At 37.5% G+C, this 19,732-nt stretch overlaps 1 protein-coding gene across 1 annotated transcript; it reads left to right on the forward strand.

Moving 5' to 3' along the window:
• Positions 1–961: 961 nt before the first annotated feature.
• LOC133302996 (protein FAR1-RELATED SEQUENCE 5-like) lies at positions 962–7,127 on the forward strand. Its single transcript, XM_061502820.1, has 2 exons — positions 962–1,044; positions 4,549–7,127. Exon 2 carries the CDS (start codon positions 4,560–4,562, stop codon positions 7,005–7,007), a length of 2,448 nt encoding a protein of 815 aa, XP_061358804.1. The 5' UTR covers positions 962–1,044; positions 4,549–4,559; the 3' UTR covers positions 7,008–7,127.
• The last annotated feature ends 12,605 nt before the right edge of the window (positions 7,128–19,732 follow it).

A 19,732-nucleotide genomic window follows, 5' to 3' on the forward strand; every position in this document is an offset into this window, starting at 1 on the left:
GAATTAACGTCTCGGCATATCGTACTCGATGTTCCGTATTGGTGTTGGTCCAACATAGATTGTTACTCTCAAAAGGCAATAACAATCGAACGAGAGGTAAAATTTAAAAAAAAAATATTTTGGTGAAATTAATATTACTGAAAATAAAACATTTGAAGTGGTGTGGGGTGTGTGTGTTAAGAGTGTGTGTAGTGTAGGGTGTTGTGTTCAATTCCTTGTAACCTTCAAAAAAAAAAAAAAAACATTTGAGATTTTAGTAATGCTTAACGCCTTTTGTTGACAATGTTTTTGGGTAACGATATATACATGGTATTTTAGTAACGAAAGAATTGGAAAATAAAAGAGTAAATATCATTTTTGGATCCTTAACAAAAAATATGGTCCTCACTTTAGTTCCTTACAAAAAAAATTAGTCTCAAGGTCTCTAAGAAATTCAAAATGGACCCATTTAGTTAAAATTGTGGTTCCTCACAAATTCAAAAAAATCTCATATTAGTCCCTCAAAAGGACTAAAATGGGTCCATTTTGAATTTTATAAGGACCAGACGACTAATTATTTTTTTTGTAAAGGACTAAAGTGAGGACCGTATTTTTTGTTAAGGACTCAAAAGAATATTTAGGTTGTATTAAAATTTGGAGACTAAAGTGAGAAATTCCTTTTATTGAGCCAATATGGACACTCAATCACGGTTTAATCATCTTTCAATCACAAATTTAACCGCTGAATCAATTGAACCATATAAATTTTATAAGAAAAAACAAGTCAATTGAACCATAACTTAAAAATATCGTGTTTAATTTGTAAAGATTAACGTAAAGTAAAGCTAAATTATTCTTTCATTATATAGCTTCATTTTTGTCATATTTTTTTTTTTTTGGTAACAGCTTCATTTTTGTCATATACCGCTATATTATAAATATCTTTATTTTTTCATCAAGTATTGTCAAAATTAAATAATAACCTAACAAACCGCTCTGAATGAATTGAAGCCCTATCTCAAATCCTACAGTTCTTCCGATTCCTCTCAGCTCCCACACTCTCAGGTTCCAATCTCTCTCTCTCTCTCTCTCTCTCTCTCTCTCTCTCCTTTTTCTGCTTCTCAATCTCTTTCTCTCCTTTTTCTGTTTCTCAATTTTCTGAAATAAGAACTTTATTAATAACTCAGAAGCCAATGGAATTAAATGATTAATTACATTGACAATTTTATTAAGATTCATTTGGTGCCAATTGATTTATGGTAAACTAACTGTGCAACTGGGCTCTGATCTAATATTTCGTTTGTGCTCTGTTCTGTAATTGACTCGTTTATCTTGTAGTCTTGTTGTTAATTTTAGCCATAATCGAATTCGTTGTGATTTGGGTTTAGGGTTCGGTTCATTGCTTTGTGCATTGCTATTTTTTTTTTTTACTATTATTAATGCATTGGGTAATCCTAACACTAAGAGTCGTACTCACCTTTGCTAAAGCCCTTAGATGCAAGTAGAATATACCAAGTGAGAGTATTATAGAGGAGAGAAGGTAAAAAACTATAAAAAATACGCAGTAGTTTCAGTTAAAATGACACAAACTTATATCATTTAAAATGACAAACACTATATATATATATATATATATATATATATATATATATATATATATGTATGTATGGGCTTTGATTTTCTCATGTTGCATGAGAATTCATGTTGTGACTCAACTAGTGGTGAGTCCCACATTTATTAAAAAAAAAAAAAACTTTGCACACAAGTCGAAGGGTCACAAAATGAGAATTCAATTCTCATGCAACATGAGAAAATATTTTTCCTATATATATATATCAAAATTCCCAAAGTGCCTTTTTTCTTTCAAATCCATTGAGTGGCATAAGATAACTTTATCTAGAGAAACACTTATTCTCTCTATATATGAAGGAGCTTATACTTATAACCTCTCTTTCCTTACAATCTCTCACAATCACTTTTATAATTGTTGGATCAAAATCAAATCAACGGTTACAAAATGACATTAAATGAGAACTATTGATTTGATTTTGATCCAACAACCATAAAAGTGGTTACAGGAAAAGAGGTTCTAAATATAACTTCTCCCTATATATATAAATATAAGTTCTCCCGTGATGTCATATGTCACAAGAGATAAGGTATTTTTGTAATTTGAATTTATTTTGGGGTTATATTAGTGTTTGTTATTATAAATTTTTTTCCTCCCAATTCCAAAATGACTTCATTTTGGGTAATAAGAGATAAATTTATCTCTTATGACAAGAGAAACATTAAATCTATATATACACACACACACACACACATATATATGTATATATAAGGACATGATCATTTGACACCGGAATTTCAACCGTTGATTTCTGTTAATCTGATGGTTATAATTTATTGGAAATTAATAATTAATTTATAAGTGTAACCCAATAAATTATAACCGTTAGATTCACGGAAATCAACGGTTAAGATTTTGTGTCAAATTTTTTAGTTTGACACCGGTGTTAAAGGATCCTGTCCCGTGTATATATATATATATAGAATCCACTGTTAGTTTATTGGTCTAAATTTACATTATTATTCAATCATGGAATGATGTGTTAACACATCATTAGATAATGGTGTAAAAACTATATTTCAATGAGGAGCTAGCCTTACCAAATGATGGTAACTCAGTTGGGGCATGGGAGTTGAGTAGGTGTGGTGATAACATTTGTTCGATCCTCTTCAGTACCATCTTTGGGAGGGGTTTAAAGCCTTAATTCTGGACCCGCCCCAAACAGAATTGTTTCCCTAGAGGATACCTGTAGTTTATTCAAAATAAAAATAAAAATGAGGAGTTAGCCTTATGGGCTGTACTCCGAGAAAAAAGTGGCTGGAGGAGATTGTGCGGGGATAACTTCAGGTTATCTACCAAACAAAAAAAGATAATGGTGTATAAAAGCTTTACATTTTGCAATGATGGGTCAAATTTAAACATTATGGTTTTGTTTGGATTGTTGGAATAGAAATGAATGGAATCGAATGGTATTAATTGCTATTGTTTGGATTGTTTAAAATAGGATGGAATAAAATGGAATTTATTTTATCCTATTCTACTAAGAACCTATATTTTTCTTTCCCCCTTTGGCGTATGAGGTGATACCAACTTATTATTTACTAATTTACTAATCTCCTTACCATTCCATTCACTTTCTAAACAATGGAATTGAAACTTTCCTACGCTTCATCATAAGATATCCAAACAATGGTATGGTAATTTTATTCTATTCCATCCCATCATCCTTCTCAATTTCATTCCATCCCACGCGTCATTAGATATCCAAACAAAGCCTATATGGGTTTTGGATTTGGTTTTATGCAACAATCAGGTCTCTATTCCTACATAGATTGACTTGAGTTGCAAGTTTCTACTCTGATTCTAAAGGTTTGCTTGTTTTAGTTGGGGAAAATTTTGGAAAGAAAATCATTTATGGATACTTGCCTACATGGTATAAAGAATATTAATCAATAGAAAATACAGGGAGTTGCTATGGTACTACCCAAGATGAGTTGTCCCATATTTGTTGATTGTTGGTTCACAGTAAGTGTTTGAAAGCCTATTAAATATAACCAACAGCCAATAAATGTTTGACAATTCACCTTGGATACCGTACCTATTAAAATATATGAATTCTATAGTAATCTGAAAAATAGAATGTGTTCACAGGAATTGCTATGGTACCTAATGTTTCTTGGATGGTGATACCCTTGATGAGTTCCAACAATTATTGTTAGCCTGCCAAGTACAATTAGTAGCTAATAAATATCAAAGTAATTCCTTGTACTCATTTCTCACTACCATAGATTTAGTAGAAAATCACTTTCAGTCTGTTCTCCGTTCTCAATTTTTTACTCACTTTCCACCTACTCAACCAGGTGGACCCATAAAGCTTAATGTTGTTAACCGGTGACCTTAGTCGTGTGCTCTTTGATTTGTGTTATTGACATACCATGTAATGTCAAGCTACAAAAGATTCTGAACTATATCAACACTATCTGCATCCAGGTGTGCCTGGATATGTTTATGCATTACAAAATGTCAAAATCCACATTCAAATTATGTTGCCCATTTCTATCTTTTTCCTGCTGAAGAAATTTAAGCTAGTGATCCTTTTCTTCTGACTCCCTCTCTCTCTTGAAGAACAAAATTTTAGAGTGAGAGTTATGGACATATAACCTGCCCAAGTTCTGTGCAACTTACATGTCAAAAGTAACAAATCATAAGGAAATTACATATATTATTCAGTTTTGTATTATTATTATCTCTTCTCAACAATAAAGTAATAGAAAAGGAAACTGTAATTAATGATTTCTGTTATATCCGTTTTCAAACGGTTTAAAGCATTTCTTTCTTACATATTTTGCAGCAGAGACATAATATATCATATTCTATTTTATAATAGAGCCATGGTTATATTTCTGATCAACTGTTCTTAATATGCATAGTTAATGCCGATTGTCTTCTGTTGCTATTGCATTTTGCCCCCTTACTTGTTTGCCTTTTTGTATATATAGAAAACAGGTCCATGGACGGCGCTGAACCTGATATAAAAAGGCACCCCCAGGAAGTTGATGCAGAAAATGAATGTCCAATATCACCTGGAGTAGTGATTGATATGGGACAGGAGAGTCAGTGCACCAAGGATTCCTTTGCTACAGACAGTAAAAAGGTCATTGACACTGAGAATGAGTGTACAAGCCAAAATGTTTGTCAAATTGACCGTAGTCAGGCGGAAATTAATGATGAATGCCAGACCTCAAATATTTCCCATATTGACAAATTTCATATTGATGTTGGTAGTGGACAGCCATGTCAGAACCACAACATTACCTCTGTTGATATATCAATGAACAATACTGATGTAAAATATGAGGAGGAAATATATGTGGCACCAAATATTGGCATGGAATATGAATCAGAAGACCATGCTTACAAGTGCTATAGCAAGTATGCTGTTTTGAAAGGTTTCAGCATAAGAAAGGATTTTGTCAACAAAAGTAGGATAGATGGTGCAGTGGTGTCCAGAAGATACACCTGCTATAGACAGGGTTATCGTCCTAACAAAAATACCACAAACCTAAGGAAATTCCAGCAGGAAACTAGGACTGGCTGCTTGGCACATATGACTATTGCTCGTCAGCCAAATGGCAAGTTTCGTGTCACTCATTTTGAAACAGAGCATAATCATGAGTTTGTAACACCCTGTACTGCTCATATGTTGCCATCACAGAAAAGATTGAGTTTTGTTCAAGCAGTTGAAGCAAACATAACTGAGTCTGGGTTGGATGGGGTGCCAAAACTGGGAATGGGATTTGACTCAGAGGAGCATGCTTATGAATTTTATAATATGTATGCTGGCCGTGTAGGTTTCAGTGTACGAAAAGATTATGTAAATAGGAGTAAAGTTGATGGTGCTATAGCATCTAGAAGGTTTACTTGCTTCAGAGAAGGTTTTCGGCAGAAAGACAAGCGGGACATGAATGTAAAGAGACCTCGGAAGGAAACTAGAATTGGATGTTTAGCACAACTGGTAATTTCTCGTCAACCTGATGGTATGTATCATGTAACTCACTTTGAAGAAAAACATAATCATGAGCTTGTTGCTGCATGTAGAGTTCATATGTTAAGATCGCAAAAGAGATTAGCTGCAACTCAAGTTGAAAACAACTCTGTAGATGGATCCAATGTGCTGCCGAAGTTGGCCTCTGAATCTTATTGCAAGACTACTGAAGGTTTTGATGATCTGGATTATGATCCCATAGGTTATGAATGTAAACTACCTTTCAAATGTACCAGAGAAATAAAGGAGGGAGAAATTGAGAAGATTAGGCATCACTTTCAAAGCAAGCAATCAAAGAATCCTTCTTTCTTTTATGCTTTCCAGCTTGATGCTGATGATCAAATAACAAATATATTTTGGGCTGATGCAAAGATGATAGTAGACTACAGTGATTTTGGCGATGTTGTTTGTTTTGATAGTAGTTATAAGTTTTATAAGGGCTCCCGCCCATTTGCACCATTCCTTGGCATAAATAATCACAAGCAAATGATTATCTTTGGGGCTGCTCTTCTATATAATGAATCTGTGGAATCTTTGAAGTGGCTGTTTCGAGTTTTCATTGAGGCAATGTCTGGAAGGAAGCCAAAGACAATCCTTACAGATCAAGATGCAATAACAGCTGAAGCAATCAATTCCATATTACCTCAAACAAATCACCGAGTTTGTGTATGGCATGTCTACCAAGAAACCCTCAAGCAACTAAGTCATTTGTCTGTTGGATCTGGTTCTTTACTAAATGATTTGAGCAGCTGTTTTTTTTATCATGAGGAGGAGGAGGATTTTGTTAATGCATGGAATGCTCTCCTGGACATGTATGATCTGTGGGAAAATGAATGGTTGCGTCAAATATATGAAAGCAGAGATCAATGGGCCATAGCTTACAGGAGACATATTTTTTGCGCAGACATGGCAAGCATGCTACTGAGAGAAAATCTTACTGGCAACCTCAAAAAGCACCTAAAGAATGACTCAGATGTTCTTCCATTTTTTAAACATCTTGGGAAGGTGTTGACTGATTGGCACTACAAGGAATTAGAAGCAAACTATGACATGAGCCAACGCATGCCAGCCCTAATGGGGGATATCATTACGTTAAAGCATGTAAGAGATCCATACACACCAAAGATATTTGAATTATTCCAGAAAGAATATGAAGCATGTTTAAATCTTGTGGTAAAGCATTGCACTGAGAGAGGATCATTGTATAGTTATACAATTAGCGTATATGAACAAATACGAGAGTATTCGGTTACTTTTGATTCATCTAATGGGACAATCAGTTGCTGCTGTATGAAATTTGAATATATGGGAGTCATATGTAGCCATGTATTAAAAGTTCTTGATTATAGGAACATAAGGATACTTCCATCCCTGTACATTTTAAAGAGATGGACAAAAGATGCTAGAGTTTGAATTGTCAATTTTTGGAAGCAAATTTGAACATGTCATTAGAAGGCTGTTAACCAAGATGTGGCTTCCATTTTACTGATATAAGGTAGCATTTCAGGACATTGTAAACTTTATTTAGAATTACAATATCAAATTTCAGGACACTGCATTTCAGGACATTGTAAACTTTATTTAGTCTTTCCTATTGTAAACCCTAACCCTCGCAATCCTAATAGAGTCGCGAATTCTAAAAGAATTATGGGATGAAGAATAGAGTAAAATAAATTCAATTAAATAATTAACCATAAACTTAACCAAAATACAAGGGGTTCACATCAATGGTTGTGACCCTTACCACAATATAAAAGACTAGCCAGACATATTCAAGTCTGACAAAACAAAGTATTCAAAAGAATTCATAAAAACTAGAAATGACCGGAAAGAATGGAAGAAGAAATCTTGATCTTCAGTCACCGAAAGCTTGCTCCGATTCCTGTCGCTCGCAATTTCTTCTGTGCAAAAGTGTGTTTTTCTCTTGAGGTCTGAGTCTCTATTTATAGAGTCTTTGACCTAATGGAGAATCTTGATTTAATCTTTTTCGCATCTCACTGTAATCTTGTCTCTGATTTAAACGAAGATTTAAGTTGATTTGTCCGCACCTCCCACGCCACTAGTGTGGTTCCCACGTTGTGAGCGTGGGAGTTTTTCTTCTATATTCTGGAGCACCACGCAACTGGCGTGGCTGCCACGCTGCAAGCGTGGATTGTGAAAAAGGCTGTAATCTTCCTGTAAGGGGAATAGTTATAATAGTACTTGCGCATTAATCCTCATGGGATGATATTCTTATTTCACTACTTTATTACTTGAAACGATCGGTATACTTGCTGTAATCGCAACAATGACTATATATATAATTGCTAACCAGTGTGTAGGCAATTCCTTGTTTTGTAAAAGTATTCAGGTTTTGCAATAGTTACAAAATTATATATATTTTATTCATTAGGGAAACACAATACTTATTGCATAGTCTCTATGAAAAGTTTTATTAATTTTTTTTTCTATCTTGGCCAAATTCAATTGACTTTCGAGTGTAAAGACTATTCAGTATTGCCTCATCAGTTATTGTTGCTGATATAATCATCGAAAGTTTGGAAGGTCTTGATTGACACGAGGTACATAACCATAATATTTTAACCTTAATTGTAACTTGAAATATGTGCTATAATGATCTATAGTTTATTTGAAGATCATGTTTACGTGTTACATCTCTTTAATTGATGTTTGAAGTTTAAACTATATTCTCATTATTGCAGTTGTTCCCAACTCCTATTTCAGATCTATCCTGTGGAAGTTCGTTGATCATATAGTGAAACTTTTCCTGAATTAGTTAAAATTACTAGTACTTTGGCATATATATAACCATCTTCGTAGTGGACCTTGAAGTGAAAAGAGAAAAAGATATCCAACTAAGTAATGTAATATCTCAATCCTAAGGCTTAACTACCACTTATTCATCTTATTGTTGGGTATAACTCATACTTCGCATGCTGATGAGGGTTCTATTTATTTATTTTTTTAAACCGAATGACTTGTAACGAGTGGCGGTGAGGTGAATATAGTACAGACAAACTGGACGTAGCCTAAATTAAGGTGAACCAGGATAAATCCTTTAATTTGAACAAATTAAAAAAAAACAATTTTAAACACAGTCACTTATGATTTAAATTTTTTTAATCACTTATTCCTTATTTAAATTTTTATTCAAATAGACATAAATGTTATTGAAAATTGTAACCACCCATGTCGGTATTTTATTTTATACAAGAAACAAATCATCATAAAAATAGAATTATAAGTTGCTAAAAAAACCAAGAATTTGGAATCACAATGTTGTTTAAATTACAATCAGGCTTGTTTATCAAAAAAAAAAATAATTACAATCAGGCTTCATTGTACAATTTTTAGATTTAACAATTATACACATTGTTAATCCATTTATATGAACTTTGGATAGCCCATAAACAAAACTTAAAACTAGATAATTTTATTGAAAAACTGGATTAGTTTATGGGTTTGGTGTTTGTCATTTTAAATGACATAAGTTATATCATTTTAGGAAAGAGATAGACACAGAAAAACAGAAATCATGGGAGAGAGAAAGTGAGTAGTTTTTTTAATTTAAAATTCAAATTTTCTGTGTCTATATCTCTCTTAAAATGACATAACTTTCTGTCATTTAAAATGACAAACACTTTTTCCTTAGTTTATACCCATTTATTGGAAGTTTTGGATTAGTTAGATGTTCATCCTAATTCCAAGATTCAGGCTGTAACAAGTTTATAAATCTCGGCTTCTAAATTTTTTGTGTTCTAGAACTCCGGCGTATCAAAACAACTTTTACAAATCTAACTTAAGTTCTACGAACTCATTCATGGTCTAAAGCTTTGGTAAGAAAAGGGAAGGGTATTTGTTTTAAATTGAGGCAGACATATTAGAAATTAATAACTCTTCTTTTTTCAATAACAGGGAAAGACAACAACAAACTAAACAGCAAAATGCAACATCCTAGGGGTGGCAACTAGAGGTGGCAAAATGGGCGGTCCACCCCGCCCCGCCATCAACTCGTCAAAAAATGAGTCAGCCCGCTCCGCTCCGCTTTTGAAAGTGGGTTGAAAAATTGAGCCCGCCCCTCCCCGTTTGGCGGGTTGGTCCGTCAGCCCGACCCTATTTTACACTGACCCGCCTCGGCCCGCCTATGTCCGCCATCAACCCACCAAAAAATGAGTCTGCCCCGTCCCGTTTAGCCGATGAGACGGGTTGGCCCCGTTTTGCCGGCTCTAGTGGCAACCCTTGACATATCTTTCATAACTAATCTACTACACACTAAAGGAGGGTTATCAAAGAGGTGAGTTTCCCGATTCATTAGGGCTGGTAAAATTAGCCATCCAATTCGCTATTGAATTTCCTTCCCTAAGCGTGTGAGAAGTGACCACCACCCAAGACCGCTTCAACATGTTGAAGATTCTTCCAACCAGGTTTGAGTAAGGATAATGGGTGTTGCACCTAGAGGAGATGAGCTTTAAGGCAATAGTAGAGCCATTCTCCAGGTATATCCTATAAAGCCCTTTAGACCAAGCAATCTCAAGGCCAATGAAAAGGCCCCAAAGCTCGGCTACAATAGCATTACCACAACCAAGATTCTTGGAAAAAACCAGAACCCACCTACCACTGCTATCATGAAGAACACCCTACACCCCATCCGGTTGTCAGGGGATCTACAAGATCCATCAGTGTTAATCTTAGTCCAATCCTCAGGGTAAAAATTCCAACGTACCAAGCACTCTTTATTTAGCTGAAAGGAAAGGCCAGCATTGCTAAGGGTAGACTCAGCCACAAAGATGTTCATCACAAAGATAGAAATACTTCTAGCAATGGAAGCAGGATCGCAATGTTGGTTGTTGAAGACCATATTGTTTCTCTATTTCCAAATGATCCAGCACGTCACACCAAAAGTGATCACCCAATCCTGAGACAACAGATTGTGATGCCTAGCTTTAAGATTGTCATTCTCCAGCCAGAACTTTGTGTTGTCCCCCTCACCAATCAAGATCCTAGACCCGGCCAAGATGTGTTGGGTTTTAAACTTTATTTAATTAAAGAAAATAGAAAATGAAGAGTTTTGTGATAAAGGGGTGTGTCTCTTAGGAATTTGTTAGTGGATATTAATGAGTTTAAAGTTTCTAAGAAGTAGTCATTAATGTGTTTAGATTTCCTAAGTTAGTCATTAGTATTTCTAGTTATTTGCTATTGCTTTTAAATAGTAACATGTAATTCATTTGAATGTAAGGCTTGAATGTTAATAATATACGAAGAGGTATATTCAGAGAACTCCTTGTGTGTTTTAAGTGTTTGAGAGAAACACCATTAGAGGACCTGTGATTCACAAATTGGTATCAGAGCTTGAGTTATGGAGAGTGTGAGCACTTCCAGTATGTCGTTGCCCCGCCTGACAAAGGCGAATTACGTGAATTGGAGTATCCAGATGAAGGCGTTGCTCGGATCCCAGGATGCTTGGGATGTTGTTCAGGACAGTTTTGCTGAACCTGCAACCACTGCAGGATTTACAGCAGCTCAAACCAAGGCGTTGAAAGAGACGCGTGCGAAGGACAAGTCGGCCTTATACACGCTTTTCCGAGCTGTAGACGAGTCCGGATTTGAGAAGATAGCAGGAGCAACGACGTCTAAGGAAGCATGGGACATCTTGGAAAATGTCTATAAAGGTGCTGACCGAGTAAAGCAGGTCCGACTTCAAACTCTACGTGGCGAGTTGGAAGGCATGAAGATGAAAGATTCAGAGGGTGTATCCGAGTTCATCACCCGAGTTCAAGCCGTGGTGAATCAGTTAAAGCAGAATGGTGAGCAGATATCTGAGACTAGAGTTGTTGAGAAGATTCTGAGGTCGCTGACCGACGACTTCGAAAATGTGGTATGTGCAATTGAGGAGTCGAAGGACTTAGCTACGCTTTCTGTTGAAGAGTTAGCAGGTTCCCTTGAGGCGCATGAGCAGCGCAAGAAGAAGAAAAAGGAGGAGTCGCTGGAGCAAGCACTCCAGACAAAAGCAACCATTAAAGATGAGAAGGCGCTCTATTCTCAAAATGTCTGAGGTAGAGGTCGTGGACGAGCTGGACGTGGAAATGGCCGAGGTGGTCGTGGCCGAGGTCATGAGGTGAGAAATGAAGAAAGAGCTGAGTCGAGTCAGAGAGGAAGAGGACGTGACCGAGGTGGAGGAGGCCGGTGGTCAAATCAAACAAATGTGGAATGTTACAAGTGTGGCAAGTATGGTCATTACTCGAGAGATTGCAACTCGGACAAGTGTTACAACTGTGGCCGAGTTGGGCATTTCGCTAAGGATTGCCGAGATGAAAGAAAAGTTGACGAGGCTTCAAACCTCGCTGTAGAAGGAGATGAAGGAGTTCTTATGCTAGCCCATGGTGAAACCAGTTCAAAGAATGAGACGGAGTGGTATTTGGATACCGGTGCCAGTAACCACATGTGTGGTTACAAACACTTGTTTAAGGAGTTGAAGACGGTGGAAGCCGGACATGTCTCTTTTGGAGATGCGTCCAAAATTGAAGTAAAGGGCCGAGGTACGATCTGTTTCTTGCAAAAGGATGGACGAGTTGGTACAATCCGGGACGTGTATTACGTGCCCGAGCTCAAAAGTAACATATTAAACATTGGACAGCTGATGGAGAAGGGTTACTCGGTTCTAATGACAGACCGAGTTCTACTGTTGAAAGACAAACAAGGGCGTCTGATAGCCCGAGTTCAGATGGAAAAGAACAGAATGTACAAGCGGAGTCTAAGGAGCATGGAGGTCGGCTGTCTTCAAGCCGGGGTAGAAAATCAGATGGACTTGTGGCATAGACGGTTTGGACACCTTCATTATGGTGGTCTGACCGAGATGATGAAGAAGGACATGGTAGTGGGACTGCCGAAGATTAATTCTGAAGGAGGATTTTGCGAGGATTGCGTATTGGGAAAACATGCGAGAAGCCCGTTCCAAAGGATGGCAAGATACCGAGCTAGGCAGCCTCTAGAGTTGATACATACCGACCTGTGTGGACCCATTACTCCGGGGTCCTTCACTGGTAAGAAGTATTTTGTAACCTTTATTGATGATTTCAGTCGAAAAACTTGGGTGTATTTTTTGAAGGAAAAATCCGAGGTGCTAGAGGCATTCAGGAGTTTTAAAACAATGATAGAGAATGGTACTGGAAGATACATCAAGTCGGTCCGCTCAGACCGAGGTGGGGAGTACGTGTCAATAGCTTTCAAGAAGTATTGTGAAGAACATGGGATGAGGCGGTTCCTGACCGCTCCGTACTCGCCCCAGCAAAATGGAGTAGCTGAGAGAAAGAACCGGACTATCCTGGATATGGTCCGATCTATGCTAAAAACGAAGAACGTGCCAAAGGAGTTCTGGGGAGAAGCCGTGCAATGTGCCGTGTACGTGCAAAACCGATGCCCGCACTCAAGTGTGAATGATAAAACTCCACAAGAAGCATGGAGTGGTCTAAAGCCATCAGTGGCTCATTTCAAGATTTTTGGTAGTGTTGCGTATGCACACATACCGGATCAATTGAGGACAAAGCTAGAAGATAAAAGTAAGAAGTATGTGTTTATTGGCTATGATGAGAAGACGAAGGGGTACAAGTTGCTGGACCCCGTCAATAAAAAGGTGTTGGTGAGCCGAGATGTAAAAGTGAATGAGGAAGATGGATGGGACTGGAGTAGTCCATCCGGGGTCAATGTGGAACCCGGACTAAAATCAATTGAGGTCGGACAACCTTCGACCCGGATTCCTGAGAATCCGAATGACTCAGATAGTGATGAAGAGCAGAGACAACCGAGATTGAGGAGTCTACAAGATTTGTATGATTCCACCAGTGAAGCACACTTGGTATGTCTGTTGGCAGATTCTGAAGAAGTAAGTTTTGAAGAAGCAATCCGAGATGAGAAATGGCAATCAGCCATGGAGGAGGAAATAAAGGCGATAGAAAAGAACAAGACGTGGGAGTTAGCCGAGCTGCCCAGAGGAAGTCGGCCCATTGGTGTGAAATGGGTCTACAAGAAGAAAATGAACGCTAAGGGGGAGATCGAAAGATACAAAGCCCGGCTAGTGGCGAAAGGGTATAGGCAGAAGGCTGGCATTGATTATGACGAGGTGTTCGCACCCGTAGCAAGAATGGAGACAATCAGGCTGTTGATCTCTCAAGCAGCCCAATTCGGATGGCCGATCTATCAGATGGATGTGAAGTCGGCATTCTTAAATGGAGTACTCGAAGAGGAGGTATATCTGGAACAACCTCCGGGATTCATGAAAGCCGGACACGAAAGAAAAGTGTTGAGACTGAAGAAAGATTTGTATGGATTGAAGCAGGCCCCAAGAGCCTGGAACACAAGAATTGACAATTACTTCAAAAAGGATGGATTTGAGAAGTGTCCATATGAACATGCTCTCTATGTAAAGAAGAAAGGAGGTAAAATTCTACTTGTTGCTCTATATGTTGATGATCTGATTTTCTTGGGTAATGATGAAGGGATGATTCAAGATTTTAAGAAGAAAATGACGAAGGAGTTCGAGATGATGGGTCTCGGTCTGATGAGATATTTTCTTGGTTTGGAGGTTAGACAAGATGAATCCGGGATCTTCGTCTCTCAGGAAGCCTATGCAAAAGGAATTTTAGAGAAGTTTAAAATGAGTGATTGCAACCCGGTTTCAACTCCCATGGAACCCGACGTTAAACTTTCAAGATATGATGGAGGAGAAAAGGTAGATCCGAGTGTTTATCGGAGTCTAGTTGGAAGTCTGAGGTACTTGACATGTACGAGACCGGATCTATGTCTAAGTGTTGGAATAATAAGTCGATTTATGGAAGACTCGGGGTAAACTCACTGGAAGGCGGCTAAGAGAATTCTGAGATATGTGAAGGGAACAATCTCACAAGGACTTCTTTACTCGAAGTCGGACAAATACAAGTTGACGGGTTATTCAGACAGTGATTGGTGCGGAGATGTTGATGATAGAAAGAGCACGGCTGGCTATGTGTTTTTCATGGGAAACACGGCTTTCACGTGGGTGTCAAAGAAGGAACCCATTGTGACCCTGTCTACATGTGAAGCCGAGTATGTTGCGGCATCTTGGTGTGTTTGCCATGCAATATGGCTAAGGAATTTACTAAGCAAGCTGGAGCAAGGGCAAGTCGGCGCAACCGAAATCCGAGTTGACAACAAGTCTGCGATCGAGTTAGCAAAGAACCCGGTAAATCATAAGAGGAGCAAGCATATCGATGTCAGGTTTCATTTCATCCGAGATCAAGTCAAAGAAGGAAAAGTGGAGCTCACTCATGTTGCAAGCCGAGATCAAGTTGGAGATATTTTTACAAAGCCCCTGCCGACGTTGTTGTTTGAAAATTTCAAGAAGAAGATGGGAATGAAGGATGGTAGAGATATTAAAGTTTAAGGAGGAGTTTTGTTGGGTTTTAAACTTTATTTAATTAAAGAAAATAGAAAATGAAGATTTTTGTGATAAAGGGGTGTGTCTCTTAGGAATTTGTTAGTGGATATTAATGAGTTTAAAGTTTCTAAGAAGTAGTCATTAATGTGTTTACATTTCCTAAGTTAGTCATTAGTATTTCTAGTTATTTGCTATTGCTTTTAAATAGTACCATGTAAATCATTTGAATGTAAGGCTTGAATGTTAATAATATACGAAGAGGTATATTCAGAGAACTCCTTGTGTGTTTTAAGTGTTTGAGAGAAACACCATTAGAGGACCTGTGATTCACAAGATGTTGTCCCTAACCCTAACGATACCAGTAGACAAGTTTGAAGCTGGATGGTGGAGGGTGATATAAGAAGGAGGGAATCATCAACATTATACTTGTCACGCACCACTTGCACCTACTAGGCATCTCTATTGGAGAGCAAGTTAAAACAAAGTTTCATGATGAGGGCTTCAAATGCCTAAGACCTAGGCCACCAGCTGACTTTGGAGAACAAATGGTATCCCATTTGACTAGATGGACTTTACATTTGAATCTTGAGGAATCCCAGATGAAGTCACGACTCCTTCGTTCCAACTCCTCACAAGTGCTCAAGGGAATCACCAATGTTTGCATGGAGTAGCAAGGAAGAGCAACAAGAACAGAATGATGAGAGTGACTCTACCACCTAAGGACAAAGAGGAGGAGTTCCAATTACTTACTCTAGATTCAACCTGTTGAAGAATATGAGAAAAGGATCCACGATTAACACGTCTATTGTAACACCCCGTATGCATCCGAATTTGTTATCATATTACGGTATTGAGCGTAGTTCAATTAAATGCGGAAGCTAAAATAAAATCAGTTATTAGATATGCTAGATTACTTTTTCCCTTATTAACATAGCAATATGAAATCCATCTATATCCTTATGTAATTGCAAAACCACAAATAAAATCCTGAAATGCCTCAATATCATAAATAAATACTAAGTCATGAAGCTACATCGCGTAGTCATGACCAACGTCCATATCCCATGGCGTATACAAAACATACATGTTCAACACACAAATAAATCAAAGGCATGGACAACCCACATGCTCACAAACAAATAAAACATCCATAGTCTAGTAAAAACATAACGTCATAGTAGTCATATCTCAGGTACAATAATCATGTCCAAATGATATAAATAAAGCATGCATATAAATCAATCTGCTCCGACCTCTTGCCTTGGGAAGCATCCATCTCATGGACGTCTACACCTGAAAATATGCCTCACACGGGGTGAGATCTATAAAAAGAAATATCAGTAAGCAAAGGTTCTCGAAGAGTTCCTCCGCCCCAAGCTTACTTCGGTATAACAGTTCAAATATAACAGTTCAACAATAGTAGCATAATCACATGATGCAGCAACATATATATCATGCATGGGTGCTAACAAGTCTACTGGCCAGAAAACGCATGGTTTACGCACATCTGCTACACGCATAAGAAGCATAAGGCATCTACCTTATACCCACACTTAGGGATTACCATCTTGTGCAGCTCCACACTACACTCAAGGATTACCATCTTGTGTGTAATACACCATATAACATACATATATAAGAGTGCATCATTTCATCATCTCAAATAACAGATAAGCACATATACCACATAAAACTACCATCCCCCTCTTGGAGTATGGTGGAACAAATGAGAATCAACCCTGAGAACACGAAACTTACCTGTCAAGTAGTGTACTCAAGCTTAAAATCCAAACAACAGTCCACAAGTCAAAACACAACAGGATCAAGGTCTGTTTATAACATAAATATCATCAATACTCATGCTCTATAATTTCAAGTCAAAAGAGATACATTTTCTTTTTCATTTAATGACCGTAGACTTCTCTCAAAGCCATAAGCCTTCAATATTATTGGTTCTGACTTAATTAGATCATTATAGGGGTCCAGAAACTAAACTCACGCTTCTGTTTGGGCAAAATAGCTTAAAACATTATTTTTCCCAGAATATCCAGATATTCCTCGGGGACATATCCGGATATCAATATCCAGATATCACAGGGTCAATACCTGGATATCCATATCCGGATATCACAGACCCAATATCCGGATATCCATATCCCGATATTCACAGACCCAATATTCGGATATCCATATCCAAATATCACAAACCCAATATCCGGATATCAATATCCAGATATCACAAATCCAATATCTGGATATTCATATCCATATATTCACAGACCCAATATCCGGATATCCATATCCAGATATCACAAACCCCAATATCCGGATATCACAAACCAAATATCCGGATATTTCGCGACAGAATGCAGTTTTGCATTTTCGCGAAGATATCCCTTCGAGGTTCCATTTTTAACACTTTCAGATGTCCAAGCATGTATTTTTAGACACATTTAAGCAAGTGTTCGTGTTGGTTAATTAATATCTTCATTTAACATGCCAAGACTTGAGAACGACAGGTACTCCAAGGGTGCTAAGCATATGGAGTTGAAGTAATTTGCCGTTAAAGAAGAAGTTCAGAAACAAAGAGTGTCAATAGAGCATATAAGCACCAACCTTATGATAGCTGATCCCCTAACAAAGGGATTACCGCCCAAGACATTCACTGGTCATGTGTATAATATGGGCATTATGTCTGCTAGCGAATGTTAAACTATATTAGTGTTTAATTTTATTAACACTTTGAATTCAATAATGTGTAAGTTTCTAAAATTTTCTGTTTTCAAACTTATGTTTGCATGCATAAATGAATGATATTTTTGAATAACAAAATTTGTCTTTATAAAAGGCATCATTGTATGCTTCCCTTTAAAGTTTCATGTTGGGAAAAGAGTTGATATGGTAGTACATGGAAGGAACTATACTAATATGTGAGAGTCCAGAACCGCCATGACTCTTATTGGCTCTATTTCTAATTGTGACTTATAATGAGGCCAATTATGGTAATCTTTAGCCGAATGTGCACATCAAATCTTATATTTGTCGAATCATGTAATAGTGTTTACCACATGAGCCAAGTGGGAGAATGTTAGATATTTCCGTTCGTGGCTCATGTGTTTTGAATGAGTCAAATATATGATGGGCTAACAAAGATATATTCGGTTTTTAAATGGCCTGATTAGTGGGAGGTAGTTAAGGGACTCTAGTAATTAGCTTGATGGAAGCAGTTACATGAAGATTAGGATAAATAATCCTTCATCTCTGCCCATTAAGGGGTTCTGATTTTTTGCCATCAAGAAATAGTAGAGGGACCTAGAATGATAGGGAGAAGAGACTGAGAAAAATATTCCGCATAAAGAAATTCTCAATTGATAGTTTGCTGTCACAACCATTTCGTTTGCTCCCAATAAGTGCCACTTTGCAGAAAGAGTTTTCAACTCAAGTATTTTCTGTCATCAACTATGGACAGAGGTTAGTGTTCTCATCATTATTTACAAATGTGAAACTCATGAATTCTAAAGATTCTATTCATGTTCTTGTTGTTATTATTCATTGAGCATGAAGTTAGAGATATGTTTACAAGGATTTGTTATCCCCGCCAATTGGGAGGATTGGGAGTCCATGATTTGCATATCCACAATGTTGCTTTTCTATTTAAGATAGCTTGACAAATTATTACCCATCCTAATGCTCTATGGTTACAGGTTTTAGTGGGTGAATATGGGAGAAATATGGATATTCGACGTGGTATCTCTTGTCAACCTTATGATTCGATCTTATAGAAAGGTCTAACTAATATCTGGGATCTATTTCTCAATCATCTGCGTTGGGTTATAGGAGATGGGACAACAATTTTATTCTGGGAAGACAAACGGTTAGATTTTGATGTTCCTTTGAAAAATTTTCTCTTCACATGATTTGGAGTTGAAACTTTCTGATTTAATTGGTTCAGAGATGGGTAACTGGTATTGGGACTACTTAAGTGGGGCTCTCCCAAGTGACATTATTCAGAATATTCGCTCATATTTTGCCTCCTGATCATAACAGAGGAGGGGATTATTTTCCATGGGAAAGAACTTCTTATAATACAGCTACTGTCAGCAAGATTTATAGGCACCTAATGTGTTTTGAGGAATTTACTCCTGACCCAATATGGAATTTAATTTGGAAATGGGCGAGGTCGACAACGTATCAAAACATTTATATGGCAACTCCTTCATGGGAAGGTTTTAACCAAGAAATTTACATCAAGGTGGGGAGGCACTTGTACCTGTCATGTGTGCCCAAATACAGAAGAAGATATCCTTCATGTGTTATTAAGAGATTGTCAGCTTGCTATGCCTATTTGGTGCTCCTGGTTTAATAACTCAATTCCACTAGACTTTCTTACAGATTCTCAACAGTCATGGTTACACCGAAACCTGACTAAAGATTGGCAACACTCTCAAGCTCAATATTGGAGAGACATTTTTATGGCTACATGCTGGAATTTGTGGAAGTGGAGGAACAATGATTTGCATTCCAACAACTCTTCTCGTCCTTCACAGCCCACTTTTGCCATCACTAACTATATTGCTGAGATTAAACGATCCTCTGTTAGTTCTCAAATAATTCAACTCTTTGATATTACTGTTGATACTTGGCAACCTCCACCCAGTGGTTGGTGGAAACTTAATGTTGATGGTTCGGTCAAGCAGCCCGAAAATAAAGCTGCTTGTGGAGGTTTGCT

Source organism: Gastrolobium bilobum, unplaced genomic scaffold (assembly GCF_033153095.1).
Source record: "Gastrolobium bilobum isolate Gb01-03AN ecotype WA unplaced genomic scaffold, APGP_CSIRO_Gbil_v1 utg38958, whole genome shotgun sequence".
Classification (NCBI taxonomy): domain Eukaryota; kingdom Viridiplantae; phylum Streptophyta; class Magnoliopsida; order Fabales; family Fabaceae; genus Gastrolobium; species Gastrolobium bilobum.